General features: G+C 42.6%; 1 protein-coding gene across 4 annotated transcripts; it reads right to left on the bottom strand.

The window, feature by feature from the left end:
- Positions 1 to 186: 186 nt before the first annotated feature.
- On the bottom strand, positions 187 to 18,978 carry MCOLN2 (mucolipin TRP cation channel 2). 4 transcript variants are annotated; one of them, XM_048059019.2, is made up of 14 exons: positions 18,833 to 18,978; positions 16,302 to 16,461; positions 13,801 to 13,974; positions 11,176 to 11,320; positions 10,584 to 10,671; positions 10,351 to 10,447; positions 9,810 to 9,909; positions 8,207 to 8,322; positions 6,659 to 6,808; positions 5,022 to 5,123; positions 4,789 to 4,911; positions 2,863 to 3,069; positions 2,194 to 2,309; positions 187 to 900 (listed from the first exon to the last, which is right to left on the bottom strand). In XM_048059019.2, exons 1-14 carry the CDS (start codon positions 18,880 to 18,882, stop codon positions 864 to 866), a joined length of 1,665 nt encoding a protein of 554 aa, XP_047914976.2. In that variant the 5' UTR covers positions 18,883 to 18,978; the 3' UTR covers positions 187 to 863. The 4 variants fall into 4 exon arrangements, with proteins under 4 accessions (XP_047914976.2, XP_013033479.2, XP_013033480.2 ...); XM_013178025.3 differs by lacking the exon at positions 18,833 to 18,978 and adding an exon at positions 18,069 to 18,202; XM_013178026.3 differs by lacking the exon at positions 18,833 to 18,978 and adding an exon at positions 17,314 to 17,442.
- Between the last annotated feature and the right edge of the window lie 1,881 nt (positions 18,979 to 20,859).

The following is a 20,859-nucleotide window of genomic DNA, read 5'->3' as shown; positions in this document are numbered from 1 at the left end:
ATTTTTTTCCTCTCTTACAGGCAATTTGAAAAGTCTTTTCATCATCCCTTACATTATGCTTGCCACAGAAGTTTCTAACTGTGCAAAAAAAGTGTTTACCTATAGGTGAAGCAGTAAGTTTAATTTGGTCACAATATACGCATCAAATACTGTAAGCATAATAGAGAAGACTCACAACCAAAAAAGGATAACAAATTGCTTTTGTTTTTAGTAAAGCTATTAAACAGAAAAATGATCTAAAAATGGTTTATGTTAAAACTGATATACAAGAAGGAGAACAGCAATTCTTTTGCACTTTTTTGCAGCTCTGTAGTTTTACAGAAATTTATTCCAAGGAAATGAATTGTGCCAAGTAGAAGTTAGTTTCAATGCTAAATGCATCACTTGAAGTGAAATGAAAGCCTCCTCCCTTGCCAATAGTTGTAATACTCTACTTTTTATTTATTTTTGTGCGCATGTGTTTTTGTTTTTACTGTGGAATTATTTTTAAATGTCATCCATGTATGTCTTACTAAGAAGAACTGCTGGTTCAGCACCACTTTTCTTCCTCCTGGCGGTGATTAGCAAACAGAGCTCTCATAGACACTTCTCAAGGATCAGCCTTCTTTAATGTGACAAAACTTGGGGCAAGAATGTAGAGTTCTTCACAGGTCTCCTCCAGACCAGCTGGGCTCTTTTCCTGATCAGCCAGCTGAGGTCACATTAGCAGCTTTTCTTCCCCAACACCTTAATTAGGTCCAATTAGTCTGTTCACAACGAGGCAGGTCCAGATAGTGGGTTTCGTTGCAATTTGGAGAATTATTATTCTCCATACAACTATGCTTTCTTTGCATACATTAGTGGTGAATTTCAATGCAGAATCGTCAGTTAACGAGTATTAAGTTGTCATCACTTTGTCGCCTGCAAAAGAAAAGTTGACAATTTTTCATTCAGTAAGGAATAGGAAGCAATACAAAACTATGATGAATTTTGATCATTCTGCCCTGTGCTCTCCCATTTCAGGATACAGCTCTCAACACCTGCACTGAGACAATCAAGCAGAAATTGTTTTAGTAAAAAAGCCCTATAGATTTGCACTCCAGCTACCAAGCTTCTGTCCTCACCACACTCTGCAGCATATTACAGTAAAATATATTTATTATGCTCAAGCAGACAAGAATCTCTTAGCTTGCATGATAACTCAGATGTGAAACCTGAAGCTGTACCTGGCTGGCTTTCTCATGAACTAGTCAACTTTCAAGTGCCCACAGCAACTGCTGGGATACCTGCCCATCATCATCTCACTTGCTCCTTTTTGGCTAAGAGGTTTCTTTCTGCCAGAGTACATCAAAAGTATAAGGTTGCATTTCACAAAAGCCTCAGTATATAAGAAGGATTCGTTACGCCAGTTGGGACTGAAAAAGAATTCACATTCAGCACTATTCCTTCTCCCATAGCCTTGGCTTCCTTGCCCTGTGCCCACAATCATTCTGTGCACAAGCACAAATACTCCTAGACTGTCTAGTGACAGCGACAAGAAGTCTCCTACCTTTTCAGTCACGCACTCAGAGGTGTATTAGGTTTCCTCAGAAACAGAATTCTATTCTTAGAATTCCAAACCAGATCAGCACCAAATGAGATCTCGATACCTCACCAAGACCAGCTTAAGAAGGACCACAGCTTAGATCTCCAAAGGTTTGAATTTAGCGGCAACCAGACATTTAGAAATGTTTCTGGTATTGTGACAGATTACATTGGACTGGTTTGCCTCACAGATACAACATAGCTGTGGAATTAAGTACAGGTCCCTTGCTGAATCACATCCTCTTGCTGTCTACTACTTCCCACAGCCTAGTGGAAAAACTATTTAGAAACAGAAGACTTAAACCCTAAGCTGAGGAGACGTAATTTTCTCCTGACTTCTTGGCAGCTCCACATTATACTTTGCCATCCTTCTGTCAACTTCCACCAGTTTCTGCATGGTAGCTTTTACATGAGTAAAACACTTAAGGTGTGTTTAAACTTAGAAAAGCTCCCCTTCACCACAAGCAGACTAAAGATCTAACACCCAGTAAAACACGGGAGGGATAACAGAGCCCAAGTACTCCATGGGCAGAACTCTGGGTGCTCCAACATTTGCGAAGCTCCACTTTGTAGTGAGAAGCTAACTGGTGTACTTCTGAGAATAACTCTCATCAGAAACACCCTACTAACCTTCTACAGCAACAGATGGATGGCATGGAAGCCTGTTCTTTTCTGTAACAAACATTGCCACAATCTTTTAGAAATTCATGTAGATCTGTTACTGGAAACCCACTTTGCTGGTATTTCTGAAAAATAAAGCATGTTATTACAACACATCAGAAATTACCGGGCATTAAGTGTTTTCAAGTCTCCTCTAGAGTACAAAAGAGAAAAAATGATTTAATGATTTGTTTCATTCATTCAGTATTTCTATAAGAAAAAAAAAATACAATCCCATCCCAGAAACACTATATATGTAGTGGGATCAGAGCAAACTAAAAGTGACAAAATTCACATTGTCCAGTTTCTTTTACATCTAGTTCACTGACTGCAAGAACAAGCAAGCAGTCTTGAATCATGCTTGCATTGATCCTCCCTTGTTCCAGCTAGCTGCTGTGCTCACTGCGATTGCCCTGGGTTCATTTTCATTAGCAACAGCAATTCTGGATTCCAGAGGCCCCAGCGTGGACATTCAGCATTGCCATGCAGAGGAAATGCTCTCCAAAACACCAGTTCAGCATACAAGATTCTAATATTCTAATCAGTCATCATAATTAGCGCCAGATATTCTGGTGTTGAGTGATGAACAAGGATAAATACAGAACTAGTTAGAAGTGCAATGGAAGACTAATGCTTTACCTTTATGGTGTCGTAGGAGTCAGTGATGAGTGCAATAAAAAGGCTGAGGATCATGTATATGAACAGACTAATGAAGGAATACAGATACAACCGACTGAACAGCCACACCAGCGTGCTTTTCTGCTGGATTTGAGCAAATGTTGCAAACATATCATCACCGTTGACCAAAGAAAACAGACACTCGGCCACCGTGTTCAGATCTTCAAACTAGAAAATAAAGAGTACAAATACTATTAGAATTTCAATCACTCATCCAGATTAAAGGGAAGGTGAAAAATGTAACTACAAGACACAAGTATTTCCTCCCTTTAGAGCTTTACTCTTAGCAGAAAAAAAGCCAACCGAAGCACTACCATCCTTCGTTTCTTTTCTGAACATTTAAACTGAAACATACCTATCAGTAGTAGCTATGCTTATATTTCTACACAGTTCTGAGCATTTTGCATTGGCTCTTTTGCCCGTTGAGCATCACAGGTCTATTTTGTGATAATAAATCTCCTTACATTTCTGTTGTCAGTAAGTGACCACCACAGAAAATTTAAGTTCTTAAATTTTAAGCTATTCTAAACCTGCAGGAAAATAAAAAATAAATTAAAAAAACAGCATAGTTATGTTTTCCAACTAAAGTTTTTCAAAGTATCTGAGAATAAGGACCTCTCTCCTCTGTACCTGCCCAGCAGGGAAGGCTCTTCCCTCTCCCAGCGCAGGGAGCAGGCTGCCAGCCCAGCACCGGGCTCTACATGCTCTGCACAGCGCCACATCGCCTTCCAGTGGGGCACAGGGGAAGTGTTCAGCAATAGCAACGGTGACAAAAACCCCCACAGAACTACAGTTGTTTCCCCGATATCGATCTGTAATATTAGCACGAATTAACATGGAAATAGATAAGCACGTTGTTGACTACATTTCCTTCTGCTCAGATCGTTAGTGCGCTTTCTACAAGGACAGCAGGGAAGATTTCAGGGAACAGTATTCATGTCGTGCTTCTTATAAAGAACTTAGCTGCTATTACAATAGAAGATCTCACAGCATATAGCATCCCGGAGAAATGCATTGTCCTCGATTTAAGACATATGCAGACTGAACACCTACACTTCAGAGGAGAGAGTTATGAGTTTGATGAATCCAAACCCTGGGGGTAACAAAAGCTAAAGCAAGCACTGCAGCATGCATCTTTTTTACTGTATATAGGGTGTGTAATCAGAAATCAAGCACAAGAAGTCGTTTGTTATTTATGAATGGATGTTTAAAATCAGGAACCTGCTTCCCCTCTCTCCCCCCCCCAAACAGTCAGATACAGCATCCATTATGAAAAGAAACCAAAATTTAGAGGGTTTTTTGTGTGCATTTTGCAATGTATAAAGCTTTACTTCTGTACACAGGTTTCTGAGAAGATGAACACACCAGGCAAACATTTTGATATCAAGCTTACACAAACAACACAGAATAAAAGAAACCACAACATACCCAGACAAAGCAAAGTAAACATAGAAGAAAACCACTCATCCACCCATCTGAGTCAAGATTTAGTGGCTGAAGTTACATGGCATGGAAAAGATTTGGAAAACAAGGTCAGTGGATGTGATACCCAGAAATGCTAACAGTGAACTTCATTCCAGTTGCACGGAGATTGCCAGGAGAGGGCGACAGAGAACAGAGCAATGCACCTCTAGCCCCAGCCAAACAATACAGACACTCAGATTACAGGTCGGTACAGTTCAGACAGAGAACGCAAGAACAGAGTTATTTTGTTAGAAGAAGCAGGTGACAAGAAGCGTATGTGGAAGGAGAAACGCTTCCATGTTCTTTTGCGTTGGAGCTTTTAAACAAAAAGAAATACCAGAAACAAGTCCTAAATTCATAACCGGGAGCTTCACGCAGACATTTACACAGTTGACCAGAAAAGGAGTAACACTGCTGACATACCTTTTCATGGTACGGTCCCAATACAATCCAGCCACAGAAAGTATAGCCAAGATAAATCATCCCAGCACAACAACAAAACCTTAGCACTTTGGGCAATGATGCTTGCATAGTTAAAATGAGCACCTACAAAAAAAGCATGGAGGAAAGGAAAAGAGGTCACACATTAAACAAAGACCTGAATAGGAGTGACAGATGTAAATATATAATTGTTGAATATTTGATTCCAGCCTTACATTGTAGGTTTGAAAATATCCCAGGTATCTGATGACTCCGACCCACACAAATAAAGTTGATGTTCCAAGTAAAATGCTGCAGACATCGTAACTTGTAAGATTCTGAGGGATCCAAAGAGAGCAAGTGGTCAGGTTACTAAGCAAGAAGTATGTCAGCTTGAGAGCTGATCAAGTTTCAGCAGGTCAAACAAACAAAGCAGGACAGTCTGATATCCAAAGGATATTGCTACATCACAAAAGTCAGACCACAGTGTGCTGCACTTATTTAGCAAGATGACCCAAACGCACTAGTGCTGCAAATGAAAGTACATCTACACTGACATTCTTGAGGTTTTTCACAAAGCCTGGAAAAACTAAAGCCCTTACTTTAGTTACTGCATAGTTCTAGGATCAGATTGAATATATCTCCAAGTTCATTTATTTTTTAATGAAAAAGTTAACATATGCCGTTGTTAGGCCAACAAGCTTTCCTTCACTATTTAGTATAATGTGAGCCATCATTTAAACAACAAGTTAGCCTCAGGACCACAGCTCTGTCTGTGCTACAAGCATTAACAGCTTTGAGCAGGTTGCCAGCTGTTTGAAGTGGAACACAATTTTCACTACCAGGGACATTTGTAACCAATTCTACTCGCATTCTGCTTGAGCAGATGGCTAGAACTGGTGACAGTAAGTGTGAGATACTCATTTAGTTCACGATTTCCCACCCTCGCCATACAACTGGACATTGGCAAGTGCTTCCTCTGAAAGCCACTCTGGGCATTTGCCCTTTGAGCATTAGTACACATGAAGCAGCAGCAGCACACCACCTATTCTGCTTTTCCCAGAATACAAAGTTTTGTGAACATACAAATTGTTGACACACAGCTCTATTGAAATTAAAAAAAAAAAAAACATACCACACACCACTTACAGCTGCCAGCTGGACAAAACACATTGATTTCAGCAAGCCCAGACGAGGAGGTCAAGGACTAGCAGTTGACACTGGTTGTGCCTGTAGTTTGGGCAGGCTGGGACAGCAAGCTGTACTAGCTATTCTTCCAGCCCCTGGAGCCATTCAGGCCCCTGTTTTATCCAAGGCGGATGACTCCTGACTTCCCTGTGCAACATGCACTACCGCTACTTACAGGAATAACATAACCCAGGGATTTTAGTTAGGAACCGTCTACCCACAGGTTCTAAACCAGGGATTAGGGGACTTCACACTGTGGAAATGAGACGTTTAAACAGCTTACAAGGTCTTATTGAATGACACTGGGGAAAGGGGACTGAAAGCAATTATTAGTAAGAATAGCCCAGCACAGCCTTCATTTTAACAGATGATGCATGCATGTCCTTTTTGCTGGATGCAAGAATCCCTCCACCACCCATAAGAGCAGTGCTCAGAAAGAAGAGCAAGCCCAAGAGTTTGATGTGACATACAACATAATCCTCAAGGGGGAACAAATGCCCAATATCTCAAGCAGCTGCCTGTGTTACAGTACAGAGGACAACGACATAGGAGAAATAAGAACTAGCAAGAAGCAAACAAGATAACTATTAACTATTGTAGCTCACTTTCATTTGTCGCCAAGTTAAAATACATTACACCTGATTGTAACAAGACTAGTACTTCACCTGAAGCATTGAACTCTCACCTTGGCTTTTATTTCCATTTTTAGGATTGACCCAATGATTGTCATCACATCACTGATAATGACTAGGACATACCATCCATTTATGAACTCCAGGCGATCAGCATGACAGACATGACGCTTGTATTTCTCCAAGAAGAAGTTCACAAATCTCTATTGACAAGCATTTAGATGTTTAGTTACAGGTCACCTTAGATGAAAAATATGTACAGATGCCCCAGTACTGTAGTAATGCTCAAGATTCACATACCCACTTTTTCCCATTGTATGTGCTGGAATAATAGCCTGAAAGTCATTGGCAATAGCAAGAGAAATAAACGGAAAGAAAAACAATTTAGACCGGTGAAAACCAACTTTCCATAGAACAGCTGACTTCCTAACTGATCCCCACTAACCTAGCCATGGCTTGTTATCCCCTTGTCAACTGCCTTCACAAGAGGTTTCTATCCACCCCCCAGCAGGAATGAGACAAGAATAATTGATACCTACAACTCAAACATGGCTGTAAGGCTCACTTCTGACAGAGCTAACAATACCACCTCCTGCACCCCACCTGGCCTATCTGCTCTCACTTGTTCTTTTTGCTCACACACAAATGACAGTGTCCATACTCCTGGCAGCAGTTTGATAACACCTTTGCTGAATTCTGTAAACCACACAAGGGTGAGGACAAGAAGGATATACTGAATAAGATAAACAAGCATCTGTGCTTTCATATCGTACATATCCTGCACTTATTTTCCACCTACTATAAGCTTACAAAGTCTGCGCCAATTAATTGTTACAGACTATTACACCTCAGGGCCCAGCTCGTGTCTCTGCATCAGCCTTTGGCCCAGAAGAGCCAAGTCTGCCTACACAAGGCTCTACAAGCAGCTTGAGATGAAGTCAGTCTCAGAGTCTGCAAAGGAAGGTAAGCAAGAGGAATCTGACAGCGGGCTGACCAGGGACAGTAGAGGGAGAAGGAAGAACTGAAAAGATCTGTTCCAGTCTCAGAAAGACCAACAAACCGACAGAATTAAAATATATGCTATGCTTTCTGTTCTCCAGTTATTGTTGGCTTTGAGGGATGTTCATTAAAGTATTAATTTACAATATGACCCGTATCGGATTTCTGCTCTGAAGTCAGTGAAGGAGAATTCATACTTTTAAGGTGTAAGATGTGTTGGCTGTTAGCAGCACAAAGACTCAGAAGTATTATTTTGTTCGTTTGTGAAGGTCTTGATGGTTTTGTTTGTTTTTATTTTGTATAAGATCCTGAACAACATTAAGTCCTGGACACACACCCAAAAAGTGCCCTCCTAGCACCCTCAAGAGATAAAATGAAATGCTTCATATTACAGTAGAATTCAACCAGAAGTAAAACCCCCTTCTGCAAGCAACTGTTCATCACAGACACTTACACATCCTTTCTAGCAATAGAGATATAGCAAGAGAGCAACATCCTCGCAAGTGATTTGCCAGCCAATATTTCAAAAACATCCCACTTCACAAAACTAGCAAACATGATAGAGACAAAATAAACACTGAGATTATGAGTACTGTGCTTACTTTTTGTAGCCTCAATGCAAGAACAATGGATCGTGTGCAGAGGATAAGAGATGCTAAGCAACTTAAGATGACAAATCCATCAAAAACTAGAATATACTGACTGTTTTTCTGGAGAACTGTAAAAAGCCAAGGAAAGGAAAGAGTTAGTCTTCACATCTTTTTGAGCACATATTGTTACAAAATGGTCAGATATATTGCATTTAAACTCTTACCCCATGAAGAAAGGAGGTATGAAACTACTCATTTTTGAACAAGTATGTCTTGAGTATAATTGACCAGAGAATTACATGGGTATCAAGAATTATAAGCATGCTTGAGTTTTTCAAAATTAAAACAAAACTGGGAATATTAATACAGGTGTCCCCTTTCTCCACTAAGTTCATCTCTCCATCTACATCTGTGCTCCAACAGTGTTACAACTACACAGGGTAAAAGAAGTGATGTTGATATGAGTCAACATCTGTATTAACTTTAAAACCAAACAACAAAAAAAAATCCCACCTTGTTTCTCATTCCCTGACCTGCAATCAAACTTGTTTGACTTTTGCATTGTATTCTTTTCATGCACAGATTTAGAAGCCATCATGTAAACCCAGAACAGATGTTTTATCATCAATTGTCCCTATCACATGTATTTTTTAACTATATGAAATACAGTAAAACACTCTTTACCATTGTAAACAGCACTTCAGGTTTATTGCAAAATTACATATGGTCCCTCAGCTGGTTATTACATGTAAACAAACTACTCAAGAACAGCTAGCTGAAAGACAGCCACCAAGAAATTTTGTAAATAGATGCAAGCCAGAACACTTTGTGGTTATTCAGAACACACTATAAGATATCTCTTTAATATCAGTACCACATGCTATTATCAGAGAAAAGTTGGCTTTGGCCAAAGGCAGGCTATTTAACATCATCATTAATTGAGATCCTGTATAGGACACACAACTATTACTCTGCTATAGTCCTTTACAGCAAGTCAACATACAGAAGTAGTCACATACTGTTCAGTACAGTGACTATTCCTGCGAAGGAGTCTTTAGTACACAATCCTCAACCATTAAAGCCTTCACAATTGAAAAAAAAGGTAGATACCATCCCTTGCTCATGCACATCATGAAATTTATCAGTGGAAAAAACAATTAAAGAAAAAAGACAACTCTAAACTCTTTCAGAAATAGCATGCTTCAACTGCTCATAAAGAAACACTTTTGAAAGTTGTAAAAAGGATTGAGTTGGGAGTTTACCATTGTTAGTACATGAACTGGAATCGTTTGAGCAATCTCAGATCAGTAGAACAATTAAAATCTCTAAGAGAAACATCCACCCTCCTTCCAGATATAGCCTACTGCTAACACACACCACTGTATAGAGATGCCCATGTTATCTCAATCTCTTCTGTAAAAGGGGATTATTTCCCAAACACCTGATTACAAAGAGGTAATGAGTTGCATCAGGCAAAGCTTTTTGTTGCAAGGGCAGGGAGTGTGGAGGATGAACAGGATAGGGAAAGTCTTGTTAGACAGACTTACAGAGCAGGTGAAATGACAGGAGGAGATGTGTAACAATGCCATTGTGCAAAAGTGTGTGCTATACTCACCAGAACCAAGTATGTGCCAGTCTTTGCATTCTTGAATATCAGTATCACTATCAAAATAGATTTTGATTTTTCCACTGTGAGCTCTATTATTGAAAGTGATCTGGAAGCACAAGAGTATATCAGAAGCAAGACCAACAAAAATGTATTTATAAAACAAATTTTGGTAACTGTTCTGACATAATATATATCAGTATTTGTTATTCAGGTAAGTTTTAAGAAAGCTGTCACCATAAACAGTGGTGTAGAAATAGTTTGAGAACATGTATCTTATAGCATAAAAGGCAGTATTCCAAGAAGCCAAACTTCAAGTTTAGCCTTCAGTAGACTAGCAATTACTTACCTCCTTCTCAGGCTATGAAGTTAGCAGCTGGAAACAACATTGGCCCATGGAAACAATTCCAGGAACCTTTGGTAAGAAGGGGTAAGGGCCAGGACTCAACTGCTTTTCCCTTCCAGTCTAGATACAAGGATGATGCCTGTGGGCCCTTAAACTCTTGTTATATGTATAGTGTTGGAAGTGCCATACCCCACAGTCACTTACAGTATTTTGAAATGCATAGCAGTCAGGCAATTCACGGGCATGGATTGTTTGTAGGGCAATGCCTTTCAGCTTGAAGGAGATTTCAACCTGTATAAGCCTGAATGTTTTAAAAAGTATATAAATATACACACAAGTACATGCATACACAAAGCACAGAAACTGTACAAATCCAAATCCATCATATCCATATGAAAGTGAAAAAAATTGCAAAACCAAATCCCACACTACTTTACCTATAAAATTCAAGATTGAAGAATGAAGAGTTCAACTTCAGTTCAGCATTTTTACTGGCCAGCTCCTGTGGCTTTAAAACGATACATTCTGCAAAGAGAAGACAAAAAGATAAAATGCTAAAAATTTCACATATAAAGCACCATAAAATTCACCTAATTGGGTTCAATCATAAGTCCTAATCAAGCAAATATTCACAGAGTCCCAGCTAGGGGATTATGTAAGCAGCTGTGGAGAAGCTGCAGCCAGGTCTCTGCTCTGAGAGGTGGTAAGGACACCCACCTACAGAAGTTACAGCCTTATCAGCACTCGGAAACCTGCATTTGAACTTTCTGCATGGAATGGAGATGAAAAAACAAACAGGAAAAAAGAAAAAAAATAAAAATAAGACCACAACCAGCTAATGACAGCAGCTGAATAGCTTCCTATAGTCTACACAGTTGTCACTTTTAGGTAGATAAGCAAGAGGGAAAGAGGCAAAAAACACATGAGCACCACAGAAAAAAAAGCCATTAGTTTTAAATTTTACTGATTTAGCATTAGAATTTAAATACTCTACAGTTCAAGATACTTTTTAGTGCAACAGTACCATACCTGTTTCAGTAGAAACGTCTATGTTCAGTGTGTCATTGGAAGGAAGCATTGCACCTTTCTTGTACTGCTGTTTACAAATTTTTAAACCTGATCCATCATGTTCATAACCAAGCGTCCCCAAGGATATGTTCTTTAATTGTTTGTACTAGTTTAAAAGCAAAACAGAACTAGAAGTTAACAGAGATTCTCCTCTTTCTGCCAGAGACAGTAACTTGCTGTCTCAGTTACATGCATCAATACAACTTTTGCATAAAAAAAAGAAAACCCCTCAACTTGCAGACTATGTGAAAGTAAAGATTTTGGGGCATCTCACAGGAAGCTAAGCCGGCTGCTGGCCACTAATGAGTAGTGCTTGACATCCTGGTTACACAGTGACTAGTTGCCCCATACCTACTGGGCTGCCGGCAAATGATTACCCGTGTGCTGTTCAGCAAGCCAGCAGACAAGCTTTAATGAGATGCGTGGCAGGGACTTCAGTGCAGTCCTGCTACTAACCACACGCACTCCAGGGATATCTTATGTATTTAACTCACGAAGGTGCTAGTTTTCAAACCACTTGAAACTTTAAGATCTTTGGTTTAAAATTCAGCACAATTTTAAAAAAATCCTGGGCTGTATAAGTTAAACTCTTCTATCTCGAACTCAGATGCTGGTTAAAACAGTTAAAAGCACAATACTAAGCAAGCTTAGGACTTACATGAGCTATTATGGGTTTAGTGTTAAGGCCTGGAAAGATTAGTAAGTGATTTGCAAATTTCTGCTCTTTTTCTACAGCAATCCCTTCCCTAAAGTAGTCATCTCACGAAGATAAGTGTACCCAAATTATTACTGCCTCCATGAAGAGGCTTAGGTTGAAAGTACTTACAGTCCAAGTCACAGTTGTATCTTTGTCTGTAAAACCTACCCCAAGAGCAAAATCAAAGCTGCTCCCTGTAACTACAGGAGAGTGAAGCCACATATCTGCTGTACAGCTAGCAACCAAGGAGCACACACACAGCTTGGGCAGCGTCCAAAAGTAATTTAACCTGTCTGCTTTACACAAGCACAGAGGCAACTCAAAGTACGCCTGTGAAGAAGGCACTTTAGTTTCCACTTACTTTACACACAGTGCAAGTCACCTGGAAAGCGTCACTGTGCTAGCTTCTTCGTATGTGCTTAAAAACAAGGGCTAGAAATGCAAGCCAATAAGGAATGTCAAGTCAAGCATTCTCCATGCATGGATCCACTGAAAAACTCCGTTTCAAGGCTGATCCTATCCTGACCTGCCTCCTACACAGCCCCAGGGCTGGATGCCAGGTATATGCTCTGACCGTGGAGTCTCACCTTGCAGGTGATGCTGGCACCTGGGGCACAGCTCCTGCCGTGCCTCTCGGCTGCCCAGCAGCAGAGCAGCTCAGCGACAAGCCCATGTGCCAGCCCAGCTCAGCACCAGCACCCAGACTACACAACTTTATCCTTCTTGAACAATATGTCTACATTTATACAACATAGACATTTTATGAAGAGACCTTTTCCTGATGCCTGTATCACACATTGGCTCATTCTTGAGGATATAAGCTATTATTTCTCTACTGTCTTCTATCTGGACTTCACCTCAGCATTAGTGCCTACAAAAGAAGGAAAAGAGAGAAAGCAACCAAGAAAGAAAAAAAAAAAAAGAACATTTTGGAGCAGAAATAGTAGCAATATTGAGAACTCAGAAGATGGAGAAAACTACCTCAGCACTCATTTTAACAGCCAGACCCTTGACCTTGCGCTGCACAGTAGAAATGTGTTTGATCTGCTGAGGGCTCTGCTGTAGTGTAGAGATGTCTGAGAAGCAGCAAACCCCAGCACAAGCACACATTTAAAGAGGAGGCATGGCCTCGCACCACAGCATCCCCAGATGCTGCCAGGCACAGCTGGCAGTGGGCAGCACTGCTCTGACTGCGTCAGAGCTAACGTCCCGAGGTCTGGGAAGGGAGAGGTGGTTCAAAGCCAGTTGCTGTTCCTCACACCTGAACTGTTCCTGAGCCTATCACCATTCCTGAACACAAACAACATGTCCCATTTTACACACACACACACCCTCTTTCATCTCATGACTTCTGAATGTATTAAATATAAAAATACATACTAGAATGAAAATTCTAGATTTATTCACCCTCCTCCCTCAATTATAAAGGGGAGGTTCCTTAAAATGCCATCCCTAGCCAGGGCCAGTGCCCCTACATTCCTGGGAGTACCGTATTCCCCATTTTGAGGCCTCTGGCACTCACTACAAAGCTGCAATTCAGTATAGCTGTAAGCACAAAATTTTTTGAATACCACACATAGGTATACTCAGGCCCATGGCTCTTCAAAGCAAGACCTAAACAAAGGTTCCAGTTCATGCGAGATGACTGATTTTTCAGGTTTTCTGGATTTCAGTACTATCCACTAACCAAATAAAATTTGTCTTAGATTTATCTCCAGGAGACAAAAATGCAGACATCTACACACAAGCTTCAGAACATCCCACCTAAGTGGATTCACTAAAATATCAAAGTTGAAATTCAAATAGAGACAGAAAAATAGAGGCTTAGCAGAGGTCTATTAGCTCTACATTCAGCTTCAACACTCTTCATTATAAACAAATGCACTTACCTGATTAATAACATAAAAAATACTATCATAAGCATCCTGCTGTGTATATATGCTGCAGCTGTAGTCATCTTCATCAAGACCAGAATAGCCTTTCAGGAATAGGTGTTTAAAAGCGACAGTGTTTTCCTCTTTGAATGAAACCACCAGCTGGTTACTCAAACCGAAGAAGATAAGCTGACAAGAGAAACAGAGTTTTGAGTACTGTTCAAGCAGCAACATTTTGGGAACAGCTTTAAAGGACAATAAATACAAAATAGAAAGGTGCCAATTACTGTGATCCTGCTACAATAGGAGCAGAGTATCTGCCTGTTTACAATGCTAATGAACACCACACCACTACTAAAGTCAAGGTCACCACATGCACGGCAAAAGAAACAGAAAACCAAAGTTTTCTACAAAACTTACAGTGCAACAACTACACAAAGAGCTAGGTCACTGCTGCCTTTTACACACCCACAACCAGCAGCTCTAACTGAAGCTTGCCAAAAATTTTGTGGAGGGTGCAAGGGGCAGAAGAGCTCACCTAACAGCACAGACTGCTACCCCAAAAATGCCCTGCTTTGCTATGGGACAAATTCCAGCAGGTCCTTGGCACGGCACAAGGCTACAGCAAAGCTATGTGGGACCCCAGGGCAACAAAAAGCATCACCTGGGGCCCCAGGTGCTGCTTAAGGAGGCTATAACAAGCAGCAGCAGAAGACAGCAGAGTCTCTTCTCAGGATTTGTGCTGACCACCTATATGGATGCCCCTAAATGCTGAAATCAAGCGGCAAGAGTTTCTTCATGAACATCATAGCTGGAGCATATCCCAGGCCCCAAATAGCTAACCCTTCATCCCAGGATTCAATTGTTTACTAACGGGAAATGTGAAACTGGCTCGTTACTGCATCAAGTTTCCAAGCCCTGCGAGAAACTGGTAGAAGCAGGAGGGAGAAACTGCAAGGGAACCACAGACTTAGAAGTACCCCAAAGCAAACAGGCAGGCTCCACTAACATCCAGGTGCCTTCACTGAAAACAATGGAAGCTGGAAAGCACACCTATTTTTTCCCCTTCACTGGCACACTTCATCATTTGTCCGAGGCAGTAATTGCTTATCTCTGGGCTAGGCTAAAAGGATACATGCAGCAGTACTATTTAGAGAAAGACTTTTTGGTTGCACAGCGAAACTACAGCCAGAACAAAGAAAAAGGAGGTGCCAGCTGTGCCTGTTACGCACAGTCTTTAGATTAAAGATATTCATGCTTCTAGCCAAGTTTTAAATCAATTACATTTTCAGTTGGCTACAAAATTGTTAACTGTGCTACAAGTGAGTCCACAGCACTAGTGGTGCAGTAGTTAGGATCTCTGGAAAAACAAAACCAAACAAAACCAACAACAACAGTCCACAGGGGTCTTCCAGCCACAATACAGAGAAATCAAACAGCAGAATTTCCTCAGGGGACTCCCTAGGGGATTTCTGCACAGAGTTGGAGTAAAACTTATTCCCCACGCTGGGACAGATGCCTCTTCTGCTTTTCACTAAGGCACAGATGTCTAGCTGCTATGCCACACCTAAGGAGCTGCAACAGGAGCCTGGTAATAGGCTGACATGAGGCAGAAGCAGCTACAAGAAGGCTTAAACAACTTCCAGGACATTATCTGGGATCTGTGAAATATACAGACACTTACGAGAATCTGTCTACCTGCTATTAGCTTCTATTCAAGACTGCCTTGAGCCTTCACAGTTTGTTTTCCTTCTCTTGCTGACTACCTGGCAGGTGTCAGAGCAAGGCCCAAGGTCAGCCTGAAAGAAGCCTTAGGAACTGATCCAGGAAATCTTGTGGCCTTTGAAAGCAAAGCTCACAGAGGGCTATGAAGGGACCTGCCAGTCAGCATTTGCCAGTGGATAGTAAGATAACCAACCGCACCATGACAGCTGTGTGTTTAACAGCCTCCTCTTCTCTGCCCCTACCTGTCCAGCTCTCCGCAGACTGTTTGAAATGCATCACTCGGTGACAGAAGCAAGGGGCACGCCTGATTCCCACAGCCTGGTCATTCCCTGCATCAGCAGACAGACTGCCGAGCATTTTCACACTGAACACGTACATTTGAAGTCACTGACTAGATTCTGAGGACCACCACCTTTGACGTGACCCAGTGAAACAGTGATATATGAGTGCAGCAGGAAGCAGAACATGCAGCAGCACTGTGACACAAGCACTTCTTAAGATGGTGTTGGATTTAGAGGAACGGATGAGTAATTTCTTTAAAGTGCTATCTTAGAAACAGCAAATTATTTGGTCAAACGCTGCCGCAAAACCTCTAGGAGGCTTTTGTAATTTAATTTGTTATTCTTCCCCTTCAACATACAGCTTTCATAGTATTTTTTTTTTTCTTTCTGGACTGAATCAGAAAGTCAAAGCCAATGAAGAATACTCAGAGATGGCAGAGACAAAGACCACAGACCTCCTTCTCCTGCATATCATTGCTTTTCTAGGAGTAAAAACAGAGGAAAGATTACCTGTGTAGTCACCATAAGGATCTTCAAAATCTGCAAAGCCAGTTTCCATGGTATCTGACGTCTTGCTCTGTATTTTTCACATGGGTTCATGAAGTAAAATTTCAAATCTTCTTTTAGAGCCGTCTCTTTTAGGTCTAAATCTGACTGAGCCATCATATTTCTGCCATACAAACAATGTTAATTAGAACCCAACAGAACACTTCAGCAAATTATTCCCTCATTTTGCATTTTCACCTCACATCTCCACATGACATAAAGGGTGTGTAATTTCTTTATAAACAGTAGAATTTAAGAAATATTAACGTATGATCACATAATTAAAATCACTCAACCATAACATAATTAAACAGCTATTTCTCAGGAAACAGTTGTTAAATAGGACCTGTAATGGCAATAACAAGTCTAGTTTTATCCCGCTCTTAAAACTGAAGCTTTGAAGCAAGAAGAGGCCACTGTTAACACTTCACTGAACAACCCACATTCCACCACCAGAAAAAGATACCTTTAAGACTAAACAACCCAAGCAGGCTTCAGAGCGCACTGCCATCATGAACACACCTCTTTAAGGGCTAAAGTCATAGACGTTTAAATATTTGAGGAAAAAAAGAAATCAAATACGTTAAAAAAAAAAAAAAGAAGAACAAGCATAGAGGACTGCTGTTGTAGATGTCTTAAACCACTGGAAGCTTCTCCCTCTCAGCTGAACACGGCATTGAAAGCTTTCCCCTTCTCTCACAGTCTTTCTAACCTTGTTCTCCGGTGCTGCAGTTGTCCGAGTTTCCCTGCCTCAGACAAAGGTCAGAACCAAGCATGTAACCTCTTTCCCCCCTCCAGTTGTCAAGGCAGAGCAAGCACATCTGAAACGGCTACACCAGCTGATTATCAGTCCCGTTAACCATCCACAGAACTGCTCCCACCTTCCGAATTTTAAAAAGGAAATTTTCTCTCAAGGTCAAAACCAAAACGACCAATTCCAAGTTTTCAGACACAGTCTTACTTCTTCTGCCCCCACCTGTCCGAGGAGTACAGGTATTTCTGCCCGAACAGTAGACCATGAGGTGCATTTGGCTTGCTAGAGCAGGCAAACACGAGAAGTGAGAGCTAGCCGCAAAGGCAGCGCGGTGCCATTCCTCCATAAGAGGAAGTGAAAATCTATTTTAGCATCAGAATCTCAAAGGTTATCTTTATTACACATTAAATCAATCATTCACAAAGGGGGGGGGGGGGGGGGAGGTTGCTTTTGGTTTTGAGACAGGGAAAACACAGGAATGGTTTTAAAAGGAAAACTTGTAAAATACAATTGTACTTGGATTTTTAAGAAAAAACAAATGTGATTAAAGTCAGTCCAGTATAAGATATAAACTTGGAAAAACAAACAACCAAATCTAACAGAAAAATATAATAATAACTGAGTAGTCCCTAAGGAAGGGGATATGTGTGCTTTTCAACCCAGCACTGACACCCCAGGAAAGAGCTTCTCCTGTCCCAGCTGCTCATGAACAGGCAGAAGCACTTGTGTGGTACGCAATGAACAAGACCTGCACCAGACTAAAACGAATAGGAGCAGGGAAAGGAGGAGGAAACGGAGCAGGTTTAAGCTGGATCTGATTGATATCTAAAGCATAGAAGTATGACGTAAAAAGCACCCCAAGATATAAGCAAAATCCTCCCTTAAACTTCAAGTAAATCATATCTGAAATGGCAGATGTTAAAGCAAACAGCAAGCTTTCCGAGAAAGACTGTTTCCTTAGATATTCGAGTACATACCACGGAAATCACGGTGGTTTTTTCCAAAGTCGCCTCTCAAGCCCCTACAGCTACTCTAGCAGCTACAAGGTGACTAATAACAGCACTTTCACTTCTACACAACCCTCGCTTATCTGCGCTGCGAGGGATCATCTTCACTGATGCCTTCAGCTTCCTTCAGTAACCAGCTGCAGAAACTCTTGGCAGGAAGTTCAGCCACGGAAAGCAGCGCACATTTTGATTTACAAAAGAAGAGGTGAGACTCAAGCCTGCATCGCTGTTGGGTTTCTGCTTCCAGCAACCAACAGGCGGGAGTGCTCTGGGGTGGTATTTAAGGAATAATACCCTCAACAACAGGCGATACACAGCAATTGCTTTCTAAGCCGTTAATATCTAGAATAAATGCAAAGTACCATTCAAATAAATTGCATTAAACTGCAGAGCTGCAACTTCTAACCAAAATATTAGGAAACAAGCGTGAAAAGCGGTGGTTAGAGCACTCTGAGCGGTCAGCGGGGGGCCGCACGTTGTGAGCATCGCCCAGCTCCGAGCCCCCAGCTCGGGGCACGGCGGAGGGGCGGCTGCATCCCGGCACGGTCCCGGCCCCGGGGGCACCGACACGAGCGAGCTGTGCCCAGGGGAGCCGACACCGCAGCGTTACCTGCCCGTTACCTGCCCGCTACCTGCCGCCCCGCGGCGGGGGCCGACCTCCCGCAGCCCAGCTCGGGGGAACACCGGGGGCTGCCACCCCCACCCCAGCCCCGCCGCCTCCCCGCCCCGCTCACCCGCTGGCGGCGGCCCGGCCGCCGGGCAGGTACTTGAGGGAGATCTCCATGGGCGGCCCGCGGCGGGGAGGGAGCCAGCGCCGCCTCCCGAGCGGCCGGGGCTGCGCAGCGCCGTCCCGCCGGGCCCCGGCCCCGCTGGCTTTAAGGGGCGCGGGCGGAGGAGGGCGGACCCGTGCCCCGGGAGCGGTGGGACTGGACGGCACCGGATGGGACCCCAGGCCGAGGCCCAGCGGTGCCAGCCTCCCCCGGTACCGCGGTGCCCCCCCGGCGGAGCCAGGGGCAGAGGGTGGCCCGGCCCAAGGCGGCCCGGCGGCACCTCAGCGCTGGAGAAGCGGCGTTTTGTGCCCCCTGCAAACGGGGAGGGTTGGCGGGGGCTTCACCAGGGCACCCGCGAGCCCCTCACCTGCCTACACGACTTATGCACTTGTTGCTTTTAATTGCTTTAATTTTAAGTTGTGAGCAAAACGGGGGGTTGATTTCCCCCTCTTTGCATGCGTACTGTACTCGTTCCCTCAGGGATATGCGGCGTGGGCAGCGGTGCTCAGAAGGCCCTATTCCCCTCAGTCTGACTTATTCTGTTAATACACAGGAGGTGTGCTAAAAACAAGAAGTTTTCACTGCCGAGCCATATGCAAAACCACGGTACTGAGGCGAGCTTCGGTGTCAGCACTGCTGTGACCCACGTTTAGCACCCTGCTGCTTGTTTTCATGAGGGAATACTGACTGAAAAAAACCTCCATAAAGCAACTCTTACCCCTCCACACCTTCATGGACAGCGCTTAGAGCCCCATTTTCTTTCAGAGGGCATTTTTGAGCACAGTAATTTCATCTGGTGCTTAATTTGCTTATTTGCTCTCCCCACCTACACTTTACAGTGCTATCTGTGCCTGCCTGGTGGTTGTATCGGCACGAAGATAGCGATGTCTCCAGGATGCAGCTTTACATGTGTCGCTAGCATTGCTGATGTTGAGGTCACTGATACTGAGGTCAAGACTTTTTTTTTTTTTTTAACAGAGATCATTGTCTCTACAAGGCTATAGTCAGCACATCATATGTTGACAAGAAATAAGAGTAAAAAGCCTCATCCCATGCAACGGCAGCAGCTGTGAGGCTCCTGGCAGAGCTGCCCTTTGTCTCAGTTGCAGCCAGCAGACCAGAAAGCACAGAACCGCCTGGCTGCTTCTCAGGTGAGCCAAGTGCTCCGGCAGAGAAGGGTCCTGAACACCAGGAACTGAGCAGGTTGTAAATCTGGACAGCAAGCACTTGGATTGGCAGCACGACTACCACAGAGAAAAATAAATGTTTGAGCATCTCTTTCTCTTAGTAAATAAATAAATAGGTATGTAATACAAAGAGCATTTGTTTGTAGCCACAACTGGACAACCTGAGCAGGTGTCAGCCAGTAACCTTTCAAAGTACGGATCTTTCCCTCATATGCTAGCCTGCATCCATAGCCAGAAATGTGTAAGTGTTGCTCTGCTAACTTTCTGAGCAGTTTGTCCCTCCTTTTCCTCCCACCCCAGCCTATCCGCTGCTTCACATAGCCATCTCCTAATTTCAGATAACCCTTCCTTTCTGGCTTCACACTGTGGCCTTTCCCATCATTGTCTAAATGCAAGTTGCGTTGTGTCTCGCCTCCCCCAAACCACACAGCTATCAGCAATGCTAGATTAGGAGGAGCACTAACACAGCCTGGTGTTCCAGCAGTGCTCTGTGTCTCAGCTGATTGCCATTTAGCTGCAGCACAAGTACAGGGCCATACTTAAAGGCTCTAACTGGAATCTTGCTGCAGAAAAAACTTCACCATGAGGTTTACTCCTTAGGCAACAAAAACCACAGAGGTTTACTCTTTAGGCAACAGAAACTACTCCTGAGTAGATTTCTCCTCCTAGGAATTAAAAGAAGCTGTATACAATATCTTGTCCTGCTTTTGTGTCATCCACTATAGTTTTCTATGCCTTATTTTCATGCTGCAGGCTTCTATTAACATGATTTCTCCCTACTTCTATGAAACTTTGTAAGAATTT

This window comes from Anser cygnoides, chromosome 8 (genome assembly GCF_040182565.1).
Source record: "Anser cygnoides isolate HZ-2024a breed goose chromosome 8, Taihu_goose_T2T_genome, whole genome shotgun sequence".
Classification (NCBI taxonomy): domain Eukaryota; kingdom Metazoa; phylum Chordata; class Aves; order Anseriformes; family Anatidae; genus Anser; species Anser cygnoides.
Note: the sequence above shows the minus strand (reverse complement) of the source record. Positions and strands in the feature narration are given on the sequence as shown.